The following is a 20,184-nucleotide window of genomic DNA, read 5'->3' on the forward strand; positions in this document are numbered from 1 at the left end:
AAATCTCTTCATATCTATCTATCTATCTATCTATCTATCTATCTATCTATCTATCTATCTATCTATCTATCTATCTATCTATCTATCTATCTATCTATCTATCTATCTATCTATCTATCTATCTATCTATCTATCTATCTATCTATCTATCTATCTATCTATCTATCTATCTATCTATCTATATCTATATATGAAGAGATTATATATATATATATATATATATATATATATATATATATATATATATATATATATATATATATATATATATATAATATATATTAATGCAGAAATAGTTAGTTGCGCTCCTCAAGTTTCTATATGCACTTCCAAATTTTCAACTTAGGAGCACAGGTGCACCTTGGGAAAAAACCATCAAGCCCTTATGTCCATGATTATTTTGTGTTCACACAGCAAATACCAAAACTGTTACCAAGTTTCGCAACAATGAAGATAGAAATCCAACAAAACAAAACGTAACGTTTTTTTGGGTCAAAAATGCCAAACCGCACCTGAAGTGACATAAAAGTACCAATATAAAATGTGATGACGCAGAACTGCCTGGAAAAGTATTTCACACTTCCTTCCATCTCTATTGTTGAGCATTGGAATTTATTATAGCTCACGTTTACTCTTCTCTCAGCTCTCAAGTTAATAAGTTACCTGGTCATTTCATAATAACTTAATATAACAACTCCAGTCACTACCGGACTGACATCCAGCATGCTGTAAAACCCGTGAAGTAATTCGTCCTCTGCTTTGAAGGACTCGTACTGCGAGACATTGTGTTCTTTCAGCGTGGATAATCTGTGTCACATGTAATCAGAGCGTCCCACACACACCTGGTTTGGGATTTCACACCACTCAATGCAGGTTTTGGAGATTGTTGACAAGGTTGTGCTGAAGCGGGGGTTCAGACTGTTCTGTAAAGGGCTTGTGGGAACATGTTTAACTGCAGATGCATTGTCCAGCACTTCTGGCTTCTCTGATGATTGGTTTCTTGTGCACATGATACTGCATTCCTGTAGACCATGACACTAGAAAAGCCAAGGTTATGGGTTTGACTCCTGAGGTGGGACAAAGTTTTTTATTGTGTTGAAAGTCACAAGAAAGTCTCGACTCTTTACATTCAAGTCCCGAGTCAAGACAGACAAGGCCAAGTCAAGTTGCAAGTCCTCAACTTTAAGCTTTAAGTCTTAAAGTAATTTGTGATTTTTGCACAAATTAGTGTCACAGTATTAATTACTATAGTAAATGAAATGTATACTAATTTATATCAAGAAGGCTTTTAAAATATATTTATGATTAAGCAGTTTACTATTTACTAATTTCATTAAGGGCGCCCGTCTATCTCAGTTCAGTTTAGGGATTGATCTCTCATGTGGCAAAATAAAGAAAAGCAGTCAGAGAAACTATTTTATTGGTAACTGAGACTAACAAAGACTAAAAAAAATGATTAGAAATAACAACTGCTATATCATAACAGAGAGAGTGTGTATGTGAGTGTAACTAACTATTGGAACCTCAAATAAAGAGATTAAGAAAAAACGTGAGAAACAGATGCATTAAAAAATAACTGTTACTTTACTTGTTACTGAGAGAGGAAACATGCAACATGCAAACCAACCGTCTCCATTGACTTTGTGTTACGTAAGGCTGCCTCCTTGTCATTTCTGACTTATATCAAAAAACAGAACAATGTCTAAAAGCTGATATGTGTTGAGGTGTACAGCAAACAAGCTAAAAAAAAACAGAACTAAAAACCCAGAGGTTTTTATAAGCTGTTGACCCAAAAAACAAGCATTTGAGGACAAAAAAGTGCATACAGGCAATTGAGACAGAGTATGTTATATTACACTGAGAACTACGCCCACTGGAGGGGAACATAATCAGTGACAGGAAATATAATATACTATACATATAACATATAACTCGTGGCCTAAATGTGCCCTGTCTCTATTGTTGTCTAAGTCGAGTCGCAAGTCCTCCAATTTGGGACTTGAGTCCAAAACCCAGTTTGAACCCTAATGGCATGCATAAACTGATTTAAATGTTTACATGCATAAATGCTGATAAATGCAGAAGTACATGCATGCTCTAGTGTTATCATCATGAACTAAAACAACATTAAGTTCTTTAAATTGAAATTGAATTGAAACATTTCCGGTTTGATCCTTCACTTTATTTTCCTCTTTCTTGTGTACATTGGACTGCTTTTAACTTAATCGTTTTCTTTTATCATTTCCTCTTCCTCAGGTGATTGAGCGAGCGGAGTATTTGGGATCAGCATTTCTACACAAAGGACATTCAAAACACGGAGATCCCTACATCGGCATCTTCTCTCAGAACAGACCAGAGGTCAGAGCTAGGAGATTTACTACCCAAACGCTCTGGAAAAAATGTGTTCGTTTTACTTAAAAAGCAAGTAACCTGGATGCCTGCTTGAACCAAAAAAAAGTTAACAGTAATACAAAGAAAGACATAAGTGTAATCAACCAAAACTCAAAATAGTGTTAGCATTAGTGAATAATTGTTTTACAGTGGATTTTGACCAGATTTAAATCAATTAATTCTTCTTAAATTTAAAAACAACTAAAGTAACCAAGTGTAATTGAAATGATGGAAGTGTAAAAAACCTGTTTATTATTTATTGAATTATTAAAACGTTATTTATTATTATTTTTTATTTATAATTTGTTTTATTATAAATATATTATATTACTACTAATAATTTTAGATATATAATGGGCGTCAGAAGCAAATAAAAAGTGAGTGGGTCAGTAAGGCAAAATATGACAGGTGGGGAGATTGTTTTGCGGGGGGTCTGGGCGTTCTCCCCCAGAAAAAAAAAAAATTTCATTGATGTGATTTCCTGCATTATGGTGCGTTTGAGGCCATATCCCTTTCCTATACCAAAAAAGACCTCAAACCAGTCAATACCAATAGTCTAATAAAAAGACTACATTCATTTAACTGCCATAGAAATCAACAGTTTCACAGATAATGATAATGAACAAGTTGCATGTTTTTTATGCTCCATATCCAGACAGAAAAAGTGCCATTTACTAAACGATTGATTGGGCCAGACAAAATTACAGAAATCACTGAATTATTTACCGTGGCTATAGAGTAGGGGTAAGACGCATGGCATCAAATATCGACGCAATTCGATCAGAGGTTCGAATCCGCCTTTTGCCACACTCGCTCTACTCCCTTTCCGCATCACATATCAGGGGCCTGTACCATGAAGCCAGTTTAGCAGGTTAGCCAGATAAGTTTAAGCTTAGTTTGTGCTAATCCTGGGTTTTAGGTACCATTAAAGTGGTTTGGCTTTTAGCTGTGTTCATCTCCATAGTAACTTACGATCCACGGCTGACCTGCTCCAGGGCAGGTTATGTTCTGGATAAGAGATCTCAAACTGAAACTGGACCAATCAGCTGTGAGTAAATTGACACACCTCTGATGCAATAAAGTCACTCCCCCTGTTTCTACTTCAAATTAAAGGTCACTACAGCAAATGTTTTTAAAGACTAACGTCTGGCTTTTACCAATGCTTATTTATAAAAATAATAATTTTAATGATTTAGATATAATTTATGTAATTATTATACCCTTACTCAATTACACATTTATCATTTTAGTTAATCAATCATTAATAGGCACTTTGTTAAAATTATTATAAATAGCCTACATAAAGTCATACAAATATGACTAAAATCAATAAATAAAGCTATTTAAAAAAAGAAGTTTACTGAGCTTAAATGTTCAATTTTCTTTATCAACTAAACTAACTTCATAACTTTATTATCAACTAAACTAACTTCATAACTTTATTATCAACTAAACTAACTTCATAACTTTATTATCAACTAAACTAACTTCATAACTTTATTATCAACTAAACTAACTTCATAACTTTATTATCAACTAAACTAACTTCATAACTTTATTATCAACTAAACTAACTTCATAACTTTTACTTGCATTGACATATAATATTGTTTCTTTAGTTGTCCTCTTTCATAGACAGCTCTTTTCTTCTTGCTGTGTAATTTTTTTTTTTTAATTCTTAATATTTTTCAATCGTGTAATAATCTGCAGGAGAGAGAAATTAATCTTAGTTTCGCTGATCCACAGCGTGTGATTGGCTGTTCACTGCTGATGTCACAGCTAAACTCCTGAACTCAGGACCAAAGCCTGAGTTGACAGAGCGAGCTGATGATCAGCATCATGGGACCAACAAAGCCAGAATAGATTGGTTTGGTTTTGTCAACTCAAAACTAATCCTGTAACCCTGAGTTTGTTAAACTACCATCATGGTACAGGCCCCAGATCGGAAAGGTATTTATTTTCAATAAAAAAGAGCAAATATTTGAAAAGGAGAAATAAAGCGTTTAACATGTGTTTAATAATACGTTTCTTAATAAGTTTCTCGGTTAAGGCGTAGCCAAAGTAAAGAGACATGTGCTGAATTAGAGACGATAAAAGTGAGTGGGTCCAATATCATTGGTCTTAAAAAGTGGGTGGGTCTTGTCCCACCCACACAATGGTTCCGACGCCCATGATATATATATATAAATACTCAATGAACTATTACTTTCGGTGGCGCTAATGGTGCAAAACAATACACACTTCCCCTTTAAAGGATAAGAATTCATCTTTAATTTGAGTTTAAATTGAAATGCCAGTATTAAAAACTCCTGACTTAGTTGAGTTTCTGCTTTTGTGACCAGCACTGAAAACATCTGTGTCTTCTTTCCTTTAACACTCTTCATATGGATTGTGCCTGTCGAGATTGTGAATATTTTGTGGCTAATGTCAGAACTCTTTCCCCAGTGGACGATTTCAGAGCTGGCCTGCTACACATACTCCCTGATATCAGTTCCTCTGTACGACACCCTGGGCACAGAAGCCATAAGCTACATCCTCGACAAAAGTACGTCAAATTCTCACGCAGTTTATGAAGTGGGGTTTGTTTAATTATCAGTCATTGATTTAGTTTGCATGCAGAAGTGCATTGTGCATATTGTTTTTAAGTGGTGTTTGATGGGTCAAGGATCATCAGTTATTCAGAAGAGCATTTGTTTTTCTTCATGCATCTGTGTGTGCTTTGCAGCCTGTATCTCCACAGTCATATGTGACGTACCCGAGAAGGCCAAACTGCTGCTGGACTGTGTTTCCGGCAAACAGCACTCGCTCAAAACCCTGATCCTCATCGAGGCCTTCGACGCTGATTTGGTTAGCAGAGCACAGCAGTCTGGCATCGACATCATCAGTCTGAGAGACGCAGAGGTGAATAAACCGCAGATTGTGTGCTCAGATCTTTGCATAACCCCACTGAGTGAGATCGATGTGTGTGTGTGTGTGTGTTTGTGTCTGCTGGTGTTTGTCATGCCGTGACCCGGGACGGATCAGCTGTGGTAACTGGGTGACCTGCATTACGGGTCGTTTGCCCTCAGAACACAGTGACACTTAAACTGCTATTTATAGAAATTCCTTGAAACAATATTACTTATTTAATCAAAGAGAACCATGCAACAGCTATGTTTCCATCCAGGCTGCGATTTGTTTTTAAATCACAAACCGGGTATTTCATGCAGCTGTTAAACTACAGTAACATTTATGAACTTATGAACTTTAATGAAGCAATATCGGAACATTTCAACAAAGTTTTTTTTTTTTTAATCCATTTTTACATTTTAATTCAGAGCTATTTATTTTTATTTAGAGTGAGATTTTTTTGTCCTTTCTTCATTGGGAATCTCTCATAGTCATTATAAACATCTACGTTTGAGCCAAAAGCACCAACAGTGGCACGTGAGCATCAGGACTGGACCACGGAGCAATGGAAGAAGGTGGCCTGGTCTGAGGAATCATGTTTTCTTGACATCACGTTGATGGCCGGGTGTGTGTGTGTGTGTCGCTTACCTGGGGAACACATGGCCCCAGGATGCACTATGGGAAGAAGGCGAGCCGACGGAGGCAGTGTGATGCTTTGGACAATGTTCTGCTGGGAAACCTTGGGTCCTCCATCCATGTGGATGCTACTTTGACACGCTCCACCTACCTAAGCATTGCTGAGACCATGTTCTGCCTTTCTTTGGAAACGGTATTCTGGTGGCTGTGGCTCTTCCAGCAGGATAATGCTCCTGACACAAAGCACAAATGCTTCAGGAATGGTTTGAGGAGCACAACGAGTTTGAGGTGTTGACTTGGCCTCCAAATTCTCCAGATCTAAATCCAATCGAGCATCTGTGGGATGAGCTGAACAAACAAGTCTGATCCATGGAGGCCCCACCTCACAACTTACAGGATTTAAAAGATCTGCTGCTAACATCTTAGCGCCAGATACCAGAGCACACCTAATCATCCTAAATTTAGTATCTCAGAAAATTTTAATATTACTTAAGACATCGATGAGTCTGTGGCTCTGCTCAGGTGTTATGAGAGCCCAGGTTGCTCTGATAGTGGCCTTCAGCTCTTCTGCATTGTTGGGTCTGACATATCGCATCTTCCTCTTCACAATACCTCATAGATTCTCTATGCAGTTAAGTGTGCATATAAGTGTTTTATTTTTAATAGCATTTATTTATTTTAATTTAACTTTTTTATTCTTATTATCTTTTTATTTCAACTTAACCCCCACTGCAGTTAATTTTAGTCAATAAGAAAAAGTTCATTTTTTCTGAGTTTTGATTTTTTTATTCTACTTTTTTATTTTAAAGTTTTAATTTTGTCCTGTGCTCATGTCTGTCTGTATCTCTTCAGTATCTACCGCTTCCTCTTGTGTTTAACTTCCTCTGTCTCCTTCACTCATTTAAATACGTTTCTCTTTCACTTACAGAATATGGGCAAGACTCATCGACAGCATCCTGTGGTAAGTTTCTTTTTCAGTTAGCCAGTGTATATTGCTCTTTTTTTTCTGTATAATTCTCTATATTAATTGAATCCCCTTTAATATATATATATATATACTGTAATTGCAGCCTCCTCAGCCTGATGATCTGGCTCTTATTTGCTTTACAAGTGGAACCACAGGTATGATGATGTTTGCATCATAGTTTTTTTTTTTTAACTTGATTCTGATTGGCCAATTGTAATGAGGCTAAACTGTTTAATTAATTGTTGACTCCACACAGTTTTTTTCCACACATAATCAAAATCATTTGAAAAAAGAATTTGTGATTTGCCTGTTTCGTATAGGAAACCCCAAAGGGGCGATGCTCACCCACAAGAACATTGTGTCTAACTGTGCTGCCTTCATCCACGTCACACAGGTACTGTCAATACGGCCTCACACACTGCCACAGCCCTGGCCAATGTGTATAATTAGGTGCTCTGACTAGTCACAAATGTAAAACTTTTTTTTTATCACCTTTTGGCTACAAACTTTGACCCAAAAAGTTATCAGGAAATTCTTAAACTAATACTAAACCCATAAATAAATGGGTAACACTTTACAGTAAGGTTTCATTAGTTAACAAGAAATAAGAATGAACGATATTTCCACAACATTTAGTTATAGATGATGCATTAAAACAACTAAAACCGAAATAAAAATGAATAAAAACTATAAGTGACAAACACAGCAAAATTATTAAACCTTTAAATGAGACCAGGAAATATTCAAATAAATACTTACAAATATAATATAAATTACAAACTAATAGTATCTCAATTATAAATAGCATTATTTTTATGAGATGTGTGGATGAATAATGCAAATTGTTTTTATTTACATTGCATATTATTTGTTGAGTTTTTACTGTTATAATTAAAGCTACACTGTGTAACTTTTTTAGTTCATTCTTAGCTAAAAACACTTAGTTCTTTCAACAATATATGTGCTCATTAATGTATATTTACTTCTTTCAAGTTATAAAGTATTCTCTTAAGTTCATAATATGCCATTGAAAACACATACGGGTGAGGGGTTCGAATGCCGGTCGCCATGTTGACCCTCCATCTTGAAAGTACAGTAGCCAAAGAGGGACATACCTGTAAATTCAAGCTTCGCCTTTCGCGTTTTAACACTCGATGGCACTGTGTCGAATGTGAAGAGGGGGATTGCAATTCTAATCTTGGACAAAATCAGCTGTGATAACGGTTCAGGAATATTTAGGCTGACGTGTCAGCTGATGGGTTCTTTGACTTTAGTTTTGCCCTCTGTCTTGCAGTCGTCGTGCCCCCTCACCACTCAGGACACACACATCTCCTACCTGCCCCTGGCACACATGTTCGAGAGAGTCGTACAGGTATTCACAGAGCTCTTTTCTTTCATGCATTATTTAGTTGTGTGAAAAAGCGTGCTTTGCTTGTGACACAACGCTTTTTCCCTCAGGGTGTGATTGTGGTGCACGGCGGACGCATCGGATACTTCCAGGGGGACATCCGGTTTCTGATGGAGGACCTCATGACCCTGAAGCCCACCGTGTTCCCTGTGGTTCCTCGTCTGCTGAACCGCATGTTTGACAAGGTGAGCTTACAGACGCAGCCCTAGAGATCAGAGACTAGATTAAACCAGCACCAGGAAACTGGAATGTCTTTTTTTTTTTTTACACATATTTTTACTAATTTTTTAAAATATTTTTAAATACCCACCTGAATGGCTGCTTAGTCAAATAGCTTTAAAATGTGTGTGTGTCAGCAAACACTGTTCCACAAACTCCATCTCTGTAACCATCTTCCCACAGTTGTAGTGAGAAGCATTTATAAATGTATTCATTTTATTGTTATCATTAATAAATGCATTTTTATTTTATTTTCACAGTGCAATAGTATTTTTGCAAAAACAATATATTTTTTATTTATTAAATTTGTATTATTAAATATAAAATGAAAATAATTTTAATAATCATAATAGTAGTTTATTGTAATGTAATATTTTTACAGTTAAAATAACTATACAAAATATAAATGCTATTATAAAATATTATAATATTTTTTACAATTATACATATGATTTTTACTATGATTAAATATTTATTTTTATGTTACAGTACTATAGTATTATTACAATAGTAATGCATTTCTCCTATATTTTATAATTAAAATAATAACATATTACTTTGACTAATAATAATTAATTATTATTATTCAAAATAATATTTTATTTTATTATTTTAATAAAATAATAATAATAATAATAATTATTATTATTTTAATTACAATAGAAATAAAAATATATAATTGTTATAAAATATTGATTATTTTTATTTTACAGTACAATAGTATTATTACAAAAGTAGGAATTTATTTATTTATTGGTTTAATTAAAATAATAAGAAAAATGAAATAAAAATATTTTGAATAATAATTTATAATTATTATTATAATTAAAATAATAAAATATAGATTATTATGATTAAATGCTTGTTATTTTACAGTTCAATTGTATTATTGCAACAGTAATATACTGTATCTTTATTGATTTGTTTACATTTTATAATTAAAATAATACAATTCATTATTATTATTATTATTATTATTATTATTTTAATTTTTTTGTTTTCATTTTTTTATGTTTATTTTTTATTTTTATATATATATATATTCCCCCCCCCCCTTTGTAACCATCCTATGTGATCCAGCTTCCATCACCCTGGCCCAACAATAAGCCAGCATTACTCCTTATATAAATGTATTATATATACTCCGTATACATTCTCAGATCCACCATCCTTACTCAACTAAACCCCCACCCCCTACACTCACACACACACACACACACACACACACACACACACACACACACACACACACACACACACACACACACACACAATCCCCCCCCCCCACACACCTTCTGTGTCTTCACTCCTGTCATCTATTTAAAAAAAAAAAAAGATAATTGGAGATTACTATTCTTGTAAATAATTTTTTTTGTCCTCAGCGGATTGCATGCCTGAAAATAACGTCATAATTAAGCTGCCTTCACGTGCTATTGGAATTATCGTAAATACGAGTTTCCTAGTTAAAAATGCACATGAACGTCCTTTGAAGTCACTCACTTCAATGCCCAACATTATTCCCAAAGTGGGAATTACCAAATTTCTGATAGCATGTGAAAGCAGCATTACTCCCAGCGACTCACTGTGTGATCTGTGACCCATCACCCCCTCACCCATGTCCAGTGCAGTAGTAATGTAGTGAAACCCTCTCGCAGATCTACGGACAGGCCAACAGTCCCCTGAAGAGGCGCGTGCTGGAGTTCGCCTTCAAGAGGAAAGAGGCCGAGATGATGAGCGGCATCATGAGGAGAGACAGTGTGTGGGACAAGATCATCTTTAAGAAAGTCCAGGTGATCATTGACCTGCTGGCTTGCCTCATCTTTTGTGCTGGCAAATCTAAACGCTGTGAAGTGTTTTGTATGATCAGTGCATTGATTGGTCTCTGCTGCCCCCTGTAGGCCAGTGTTGGCGGTCACGTGCGAATGATGGTGACTGGAGCCGCACCCATTTCAGCACCGGTTCTCACCTTCCTGCGAGCTGCATTGGGCTGCCAGGTGCAGTTTTAACTCGTAAACACATACATTTACACACATTTTACCACAGTGTTGTGACGTAAATGCTGTCTCACAGTTTTATGAAGGCTATGGACAGACTGAATGCACCGCCGGCAGCACAGTTACACTACCAGGAGACTGGATTGCAGGTAACGCACACGCACATACACACACACGCACATACTTACACATAAACTCACACATACTAACACATTCTTGAATTTGTGGTTTACGGGGACTCTCCATAGGCATAATGGTTTTTATACTGTACAAACTGTATATTCTATCTTGTACTTACCCTACCCCTAAACCTACCCCACACACACACACACACACACACACACACACACACACACACACACACACACACACACACACACACACACACTACCCCTAAACCTAGCCATCATATACATATCATATACATATTTTTAATTTAAAAATCCCCACAGTTTTTCATCCATTTGGTTTACAAGGACACAGGAGAAGTGTCCTCATAAACCATGTTTACGTTGTAATACCCATGTGATTTTACACATATGTGTCCTCATAAAACTCATGCACCTGTACACACACACACACACACACACACACACACACTGATGCATATGCTCTCCCTGTCGCTGCAGGTCATGTTGGAGCTCCTCTGTCCTGTAATGACATCAAGCTCGTGGACGTGGCAGAGATGAACTATTATGCTGCTAATGGCGAAGGAGAGGTGTGTGTGTGTGTGTGTGTGTGTGTAAATATACTATATATATATATATTAGTGCTGCCAAGTTAATTAATCGTGATCAATTACATTCAAAATAAAAGTTTGTTTAACATGTTTAAATGTGTGTGTGTACTACTGTGTATAATTATTTTTCTTCTTAAATATATACATGCTTATGTGTATTTAAATACAGTACATATAATACACACGTATGTTATGTAAGATTAATCGATTTGACTGCACTAAAATATATAGTATATGTACTATTATAGGTGTTGTTTATATTTTGCATTACATTTTAATTTTAGTTAAAGTTTTAATAATTTGGTTGTGTGTTTTTGTCACTTTTATTATTTTTTCTATATTTAATTTTTATATTTTGGTTTGTTTGTTATTTTAGTACTTCAATTAAAAGTATTCCATTCCATTGGAGCTGATGCTGCAGTGGATATTATGAGGATATTATTTTTCCCTTGGAGACTTTATAACAACAATAGGAGCTTTAACAATTCATAATGGGGCAATTTTAACTAAATGGATAGATAAAGTTATAGTTTATTTTAGTTTGAACTATAATATCCCTGGTGTGTTTGTGTGTGTGTTCTTTTACACATCTGACAGGTTCTTCTGTTGTTTTCTGGCAGGTGTGTGTGAGGGGTCCTAATGTTTTTAAGGGATATTTGAAAGACCCTGAGAAGACAAAGGAAGCTCTTGATGAAGGTGGTTGGGTTCACACAGGAGACATCGGCAGGTGGCTTCCGGTAAGACCTTCTCCTGTGATAACAAGCACGCTTCATTTAGATAATGAAGACTTATAAATATTACTTGGATATGCCATGTTCATATTGTATGAAGACAGAACAACACAAACAACCAACCATTTGAATTGCAGAATGGCACTCTGAAGCTCGTGGACCGTAAGAAGCACATTTTCAAGCTGGCTCAGGGAGAATACATCGCTCCAGAGAAGATCGAGAACATTTACATCAGGAGTGAAGCTGTGTCTCAGGCCTTCGTACACGGAGACAGTCTGCAGGTGAGGAGAGACGACAACACACACTCCGGTGGAGGCATAATCAGAAAATGGTTGTTCATTAATTCTTGTTCTCTCCCCAGGCCTGTCTGGTCGCCATCATTGTGCCTGATCCAGACTATCTGCCCGGCTGGGCCAAGAAGAGAGGCTTAGCGGGGTCATTTGAAGAACTGTGCAAAAATAAGGTAGTAAACGGACAGATCTCGCACGTGTGACCGTTTGCATTTTGTTTGCTTTTCAGAAAGTTGTATGCATTGGTATATTTGGTTACGAATAAAATTAGAGGATCTAATTTCTCCATAAACCGTTAATAAATAAATGTGCTTATGTTTTTTTCAGGAGGTAAAGAAAGCTATTCTGGAGGACATTGTCAAATTGGGTAAAGAAAGTGGCCTGAAGTCTTTTGAACAGGTGAGTTTCGTCTCAGTTTGGAATAATTTTGTTTGATAATGTTTTTGAGAAGAAGATTCTTTTACTCATCTGTATTTATTTGATTAAAAATAGGAATAATGTGAAATAGTATTAGGTATTAAAGCAGCTGTTTTCTGTGTGAATATATAGTAAAGTGTGATTTATTCCTGTGATCAAAGCTGAATTTATCATCATTACTCCAGTCTTCAGTGTCACATGATCCTTCACTAATCATTATAGTGATCAATTATCATTATTGCTGCTCATTTATTAATAATGGTCCTTCTTCTTCTTCTTCTTCTTCTTCTTCTTCTTCTTCTTTTTCTTCTTCTTCTTCTTCTTCTTCTTCTTCTTCTTCTTCTTCTTCTTCTTCTTCTTCTTCTTCTTCTTCTTCTTCTTCTTCTTCTTCTTCTTCTTCTTCTTCTTCTTCTCAGAGTTTAAAGCAGTTTTTGAATGGATTCTTTGAATATAAAGTTGAAATGAACAGCATTTATTTGAGATATAATCTTTTGTAACATTACAGACGTCTTTACTGTCACTTGAATAATTTTAACCCTAATCCCTTTGGGTCCGTTTTGACACAGAAGACGTACATCTTTTTTTGTATCCATAGTTTTTAGTACAAAAATGAAACTTGGATATGTGTTAAGTCTGAAAAAAATATGAAATTATAATGTCTATTAGTTTACTTTTTGTAAAATACATTTAGCTTCTTTTAGCATCTCACACACACACACACACACACACACACACACACACACACACACACACACACACACACACACACACACACACACACACACACACACACACACACACACACACACACACACACACACACACACACACACACACACAATAATTCTGGAATAAAAATAAAATAAGTAAATTAATTGACTAAATCAGGGGTGCCCAAACTTTTTCCTATGAAGGGCCAAAAATCAAACTTGATTGAGAGACGTGGGCCGAAAGTAATTTTAAAAAAAATCATAAATCAAACTGTATTAGGCCTACATTAAAGTTGCTATGGGTTTATTCATTTCATAATGTTTACAATAAATATAAAACAAATGTAATCTGATTAACTAATGCAGTTTTATTTGTAAAGTGTTGCATTTTAATGACCAATTAAATGGGCAACAATCCCCAAGTGTTCAATGTAAAATACGGTTCAATGTCAAATACACAATGATCCAGATTCATAATGTTGACGGATATTTTACTCTTTTAAAAAAGGAACAGACTGTTTGCAAATAGGGTTGGGCGATATCCCCTAAATTGGCAGTTGACAATGTTTACAGTAAAACATCGCAATGGACGATGATATCGTCGTTTATTTTTATTTTTATAAAAAGATAAAATACAGAGTATAGTAAATTATATCTCTTTACATAAATACTATTTTCTACTTAAAAACTATAATTTCATTATTTTATTAACCCAAATAAGGACTCACCCACACAAGTTTCCACGTGATGGGGAAAAAAGGTAGCTTCCTTCCACTTAAGAAGAGTTGTGCACTTTTTATTTTAATTTATCTCTTTACATTCAAACTATTTTCTACTTAAAGCTCTATCTTCGTCATTAACCCAGTGTTTGGTATGTGAATGCTGTTTTACGTGAATATTACCACAGGAGTAAAAGCACAAAACTTTGTTTAAAAAGGAAATAAATTCGCAGATGTAACATTGCAGCCCTGGATGAGAGATGGGCTGAGCCCAATTTAAGATCTGCCAGCTTTTTAATTCTGTTTTGCGTTCTGGTCACCCGATTTGATGGACATCTGGTTTCTTTTCTCAAATCTTCACTCGCGTCGCACTCATTTTCACAGGAAAATATTAATGCTTCTTCCTTTCGTTTGCGTATAATTAAGTATATTATACCCATTCACATCTATGGTAAAGACTGTTGGACGAATACCTTTTGACAAATTTTATTTTATTAAATTTTATGTTTGTGCTTGTTATTAGACTTGAGGCGCGTCAAGTTTATTTGAATAGCGCAGTTCACGTGCACCCAGCGGTTTTACTTTCGCTTTTTCTAGCGGTGCATAATCAAACATAGCCTAAATGTCTTGGCCCTGTGGAAGATAAAATTCACTCTTCAGCCCTTTTACAACAAGTGTTGCTTTGCAACATCATGAAGACAAAGATATTAGAAAAGGTGTCTATCCAGCTCATGTCCCACATTCATCTCAAAGCGCAGACCGGCATAGGACGCATCTTTAAGGGGGAAAAGGCTAGGAATCTATCTACAAATCTTTTTTTAACTAATAATTAATTTTCTTATACTCTTTGGGTTACCATTATTTACTGATAATTGTTAATTGTTTTACAGGCTGCAGTGAGTTGTTTCACTGACGGAAAATAAACATGCATGCTTATTATAATGTTTGAGCGTTTATCATTTCAAAATGTAGGCTCTCTCTCTCGGACCTCGGTGGGCCAAATCAAAGGTTACCACGGGCCAACTTTGGCCCGCGGGCCCTAGTTTGGGCATCTCTGGACTAAATAGTGTAAATTTGAGAAGGAAAGAGGGTTTGAAACTCTGTCACCTGTTAAAGAAAACTTTGCAGCAAGAAAAGGAGATTCAGACTGTTTATCTTTTTTTTTTTGCATCTGAAAGTAATACTTTGCATTGCAGACACAATGTTGTGCGTGCGTGTGTGCGTGCGTGCGTGCGTGCGTGTGTGTGTGTGTTCGCGCTTATATCCACAGATCATGCGGGCCATGTAATACAGAAATAATATTCCAGTCAATCGCGGGTGGATGAGAGATAAATGATTGTGTTTGTTTGATAAAGACGTTTTGAGAGCCCTGTGAGAGAATCATTCCAGTTGTTGCTTTCAAAACAATCCCTCCCTCATGTGAACTGAACTGACAGGGGCATAGATATGACTGCGGAGCTGAAGCTCATTAAATATGCAAATCTTATCCAATCCTAGCTGTGGGCGTTTACTTCTAAGTCACCAGTGACACGCCCATCAAAACCCAGCGTTCAGGAGAGAGCCTCAAAACCAGTGCAGAAAATAGCCTATTACTTATTAGTTATGATGTTTTTGAATGTAAAAAACACACAAACGTCATTAGTTGACCTCAGACAACAGTATAAAAAAATTAAAAAGCCAGTTGATGACACCTTTAACAAAAGTTGTAATTATTTCAAATGCTTCACCGGCAGTGTACAAGTTAATGATGTAGTAAATGCTGAACGTTTTCTGTCATCTTCCCGTTCAGGTGAAGGACATTGCTCTACACACTGAGATGTTCTCCATCCAAAACGGCCTCCTGACGCCCACCCTTAAAGCCAAACGTGCCGACCTCAGGAACCACTTCAGGAAACAGATCGACGAGCTTTACTCCACTATCAAAATGTAAACCAGAGGACGAGCCTTAGATGTTTCAGAGCCACAGAGCTGATCTGGAATAGAGCTGGTCCAAGATCAGCTTTAAGTAAATAACCCTAGATCACTTCTGTTACTCAGAGGCTTCAGCTTTAAACCGCACACCTCAGGAAAACATTTTTCACACCATCTGACTATTAAGAGAAAGGAAAGAGGTTAGATCGATGCTAACACCTAATTCTGTTGTTGAAGACAACAATATTCCTCTTTAATTTGAGTGCAATTTTCTTCTGATGATATGATGTGTAGAAAAGCCAAACATGATTGAACAAACAACTGTATGATGTAAAGGTCTCACATTGGGTTTGTTTGGGAAATACTTTATACAGTCTCAGGGAAAAAAGTGCCTTATTAATGGAAATCATCTGCATTTGAGTGTTATTAATGAGAGATAAAACGCACACATGCATGCATACAAACAAAGCTAATAATATAAAATTGTACTTCATAAATAATCAACATTTTAATGTTCTGAAGCTTTATTTTTGTGTAGGAGGCAAGTTAAGAAAAAAAAGGAATACTTTTATTTATTTATCGTGCATTTATTCAAGAAACACAAGCAAAGCGAATTTGTTCAGTTTAATTTTTCTATAAACAAAAAATTATTTTCATGGTATTATTTTCTTTCTTCAAATCAACTTTGATGATTAATGTGGTTGAGATAACATCATATTTTGATCTTCAATGTGTTAACTAAAAAAAACGTACAATTTTGAGGTTAAACCAACATTTTTTTTTTTTTTTTAACAGTGAATTCATCATATTTATGCAGAACTTTTACGATGCATATTGTTCCAAAGCAGCCTTACAATGAATAGTGCCTTACAAAATGTGTGTGCAAATGGTTCATAATCTGTTTTTATGAATGATTTACTCAAGCTTGTGTTTCATGAATAAAGCCCGTTAACGCCAAGGACAATAACTACAATGATAACTATAATTATATAGTTTAAAAAATGTAAATAACTGCACAGACAATATTGTGTTATTTTCCCAGCTGATAAACAATAAAAACAGAATCCTTCCTGCTCTAAGCGCGCTTATAATATACAATAGTTATTATAGTTAAAGTTATCGTTCATGGCATGAATGTGCCTTAAGTTTAAACACAGCCAAGTATCAATGAGCTGTGATTAAAATGTAAAATATAAGCCATATGTTGTCTATATGTGGACTTAACATTTAAGACCGCTTGCGTTCTCAGCACAAACATCCTCCAGTTTTGTTGCCTAAGTACTTATTTATGTGAAGCTTTAATGGCAGATGATATTATGGTGCTTTCAATATTATAAGAGTGACACTGACGTATATCATATTGTTATGCTGCAGAATACATGAGCTCTCCACATGCGTCCTTATATTTCATAGACGGTTGCTGCTTCATGTTCATTGTAATTGTGTGTTTATTATGCACAGGTTTTTTTTATTGTTTGTTTTAATCACGCTTCATCTTTTGTGTTTAATGACCTGAAGATGAGCCAAATAACGTGGTGGTGTGTGTGTGTGTATGTGTGGCAAACAATTTAACGTGATATTAATGTAAATTTTCCATGTAAGAGATGTACATGTTTGAAATTAAATATGATTTATGGTAAATGAACAGTTGGTTGAAGCTGAAGTTTTTTTTATTTACACTGTTAAAATGAAATGAGTATTTTTATTTAATGTAATGTGAGAAAACTGTTTATTTATAATTTGTCCTTTTTGTAAGAGCTGCATTGAAAGAATCAACTCATAGAGTGTATTATTGATTTATTCTTTTCTACCAATTTAATCCCCAAAAAATCCCAGACATGAAAATATCCAAATGATGTGTCATTATTAACCCCTTAAAATAATTTACACACACACACACACACACACACACACACACAGCAAAAATATATTTACTCAGCCACCAATTGTGCAAGTTCTCCCACTTAAAAAGCCTGTAATTTTCATCATAGGTACACTTCAACAATGAGAGACAGAATTAGAAAAAATCCAGAAAATCACTTCTTTAAGAGGCTCCTCTGTCCTCCACTCGTATTAATGGCACCTGTTTGAACTCGTTATCAGTATAAAAGACACCTGTCCACAACCTCACCAACAGTCACAGACTCCAAACTCCACTACGGCCAAGACCAAAGAGCTGTCAAAGGCTTTCAAAAACAAAATTGTAGAACTGCACCAGGCTGGGAAGACTGAATCTGCAATAAGTAAGCAGCTTGGTGTGAAGAAATCACCTGTGGGAGCAATTATTAGAAAATAGAAATAGTGATTCTTGATCACAAGAACGGTGAGCAAAAATCCCAGAACCACACGGGGGGGCCTAGTAAATGACCTGCAGAGAGCTGGGACCAAAGTAACAGAGACTACCATCAGTAACACACTGACACCAGGGACTCAAATCCTTCAGTGCTTGACATATCCCCCTGCTTAAACCAGTACATGTCCAGGCCCGTCTGAAGTTTGCAAGAGAGCATTTGAATGATCCAGAAGAGGATTGGGAGAATGTCATATAGTCAGATGAAACCAAAATAGAACTTTTCAGCAGAAACTAAACTTGTCATGTTTGGAGGAGAAAGAATGCTGAGTTGCACCATACCTACTGTGAAGCATGGGGGTGGAAACATGTTTTGGGGCAAACATTTTTTGAGGTTTTTTTTTCAGGGGTTGGGCTTGGCCCTTTAGTTCCAGTAAAAGGACGATCTTTAAAAATCTGAGTGCATGGTCTAAAGTGCACTTAGTTTAACGATTGAAAAATGGTCTGTGCACCAGGCGCATGCTCTAAAAGGGTTGTGTCTCGCCTCTTATGAGTCATGGGTGTGTTTTGGGCATAACATGCAAGAAACCAATCAGAGTCTCATGTCCCATTCCCTTTAAAAGCAATTGTGCTCGCACCATGGCGGATTTTGCAAGCAGAAAAACTGAACGCAACTCTAGCTAGCGAGGAAACGGATCTGCTTTTCCAATGACACCTGTTTGCTCGCCATTACTACAAATAGGTAGCCTAATTCTGAAACATGCAATGACTATCCATTATGACGTTTACATGTATGTACACAATAATAATCTTTTACATTTTAATCCTTTAACTTTTAATATTTAAAGATGTGTGTGTGCTGCTGCACATCCCAGTGTGTGTAATAAGCAGAGTGTATGCACCGCCTATAGGCACATATTACTAACGTGCCCTATAATTAACAAAAAAGGCTGCACTATTGCCTTTACACCAGGTTTTTGTTGGTAAATGACAGTCGTTTTCAGTTCCTCAAAATAGAAACACGCCTACAATGCTCCTGAACACACTTCAAACACACTATGGGCAAATGGCTGTGAGTGCATTTGCTATTTAAACAATGTGGCACAGGATGTGAAAATGATAACTGTCGGGCTGAAACTATAGCAAACAACACCTGCAAAAACCCGGTTCTATGATAGGGCTCTTTATGCTTCAGCATACCAAGGCATTTTGGACAATTTCATGCTGCCAACTATGTGGGAACAATTTGAGGATGGCCCCTTCCTGTTCCAGCATGATTGCACAACAGTGAAACAAAGACCACTGACTACAAAGCGTCGGTCCATAAAGACATGGATGAGGAGTTTGGTGTGAAGGAACTTGACTGGCCTGCACAGAGTCCTGAGCTCAACCTGATAGAACAGCTTTGGGATGAATTAGAGCGGAGACTGAGAGCCAGGCCTTCTCGTCCAACATCAGTGCCTGACCTCACAAATGAGCTTCTAGAAGAATGGTCATAAATCCCCATAAACACACTCCTAAACCTTGAGGAAAGTCTTCCCAGAAGAGCTGAAGCTGTTAGAGCTGCAAAGGGTGGGCCGACTCCATATTAAACTCTACGGATTAAGAATGGGAGAGCTTCAATACATTAAACATCAATTTTGTAACATTTGAAATTTTAATTTAGTGCATTATTACCTGTCATTTCTCATTGTGACATTTTAGTGTAACCTTCTCTAACTACTGTAATCGGATAGTCCACTGTATCCCACCGGTCATCATTGCTACCCTCAACATGTTTACTCATTCTATGACCACATGCAACAAAACGGAATAATTGTGAATTCATATACTATAATAATATTATTAAAGATAATGTGTAAAATAAAAGTCA

At 36.0% G+C, this 20,184-nt stretch overlaps 1 protein-coding gene across 2 annotated transcripts in view; it reads left to right on the forward strand.

Moving 5' to 3' along the window:
- Positions 1-17,666, forward strand: part of acsl1b (acyl-CoA synthetase long chain family member 1b) — a 38,130-nt gene extending 20,464 nt beyond the window's left edge. For both annotated transcript variants that reach the window (XM_067458080.1, XM_067458081.1), the window contains exons 5-21: positions 2,257-2,358; positions 4,837-4,936; positions 5,117-5,292; positions 6,845-6,877; positions 6,987-7,038; positions 7,204-7,277; positions 8,178-8,255; positions 8,342-8,476; positions 10,166-10,300; positions 10,409-10,504; positions 10,581-10,653; positions 11,134-11,222; positions 11,864-11,980; positions 12,112-12,255; positions 12,336-12,437; positions 12,592-12,663; positions 15,900-17,666. In XM_067458080.1, the coding sequence (XP_067314181.1) occupies positions 2,257-2,358; positions 4,837-4,936; positions 5,117-5,292; positions 6,845-6,877; positions 6,987-7,038; positions 7,204-7,277; positions 8,178-8,255; positions 8,342-8,476; positions 10,166-10,300; positions 10,409-10,504; positions 10,581-10,653; positions 11,134-11,222; positions 11,864-11,980; positions 12,112-12,255; positions 12,336-12,437; positions 12,592-12,663; positions 15,900-16,040 (1,719 nt within the window). In that variant the 3' untranslated portion in view covers positions 16,041-17,666. The remainder of the gene's footprint in view (positions 1-2,256; positions 2,359-4,836; positions 4,937-5,116; positions 5,293-6,844; positions 6,878-6,986; positions 7,039-7,203; positions 7,278-8,177; positions 8,256-8,341; positions 8,477-10,165; positions 10,301-10,408; positions 10,505-10,580; positions 10,654-11,133; positions 11,223-11,863; positions 11,981-12,111; positions 12,256-12,335; positions 12,438-12,591; positions 12,664-15,899) is intronic.
- Positions 17,667-20,184: the final 2,518 nt, after the last annotated feature.

Source organism: Pseudorasbora parva, chromosome 11, assembly GCF_024679245.1.
Source record: "Pseudorasbora parva isolate DD20220531a chromosome 11, ASM2467924v1, whole genome shotgun sequence".
Taxonomy (NCBI): Eukaryota; Metazoa; Chordata; class Actinopteri; order Cypriniformes; family Gobionidae; genus Pseudorasbora; species Pseudorasbora parva.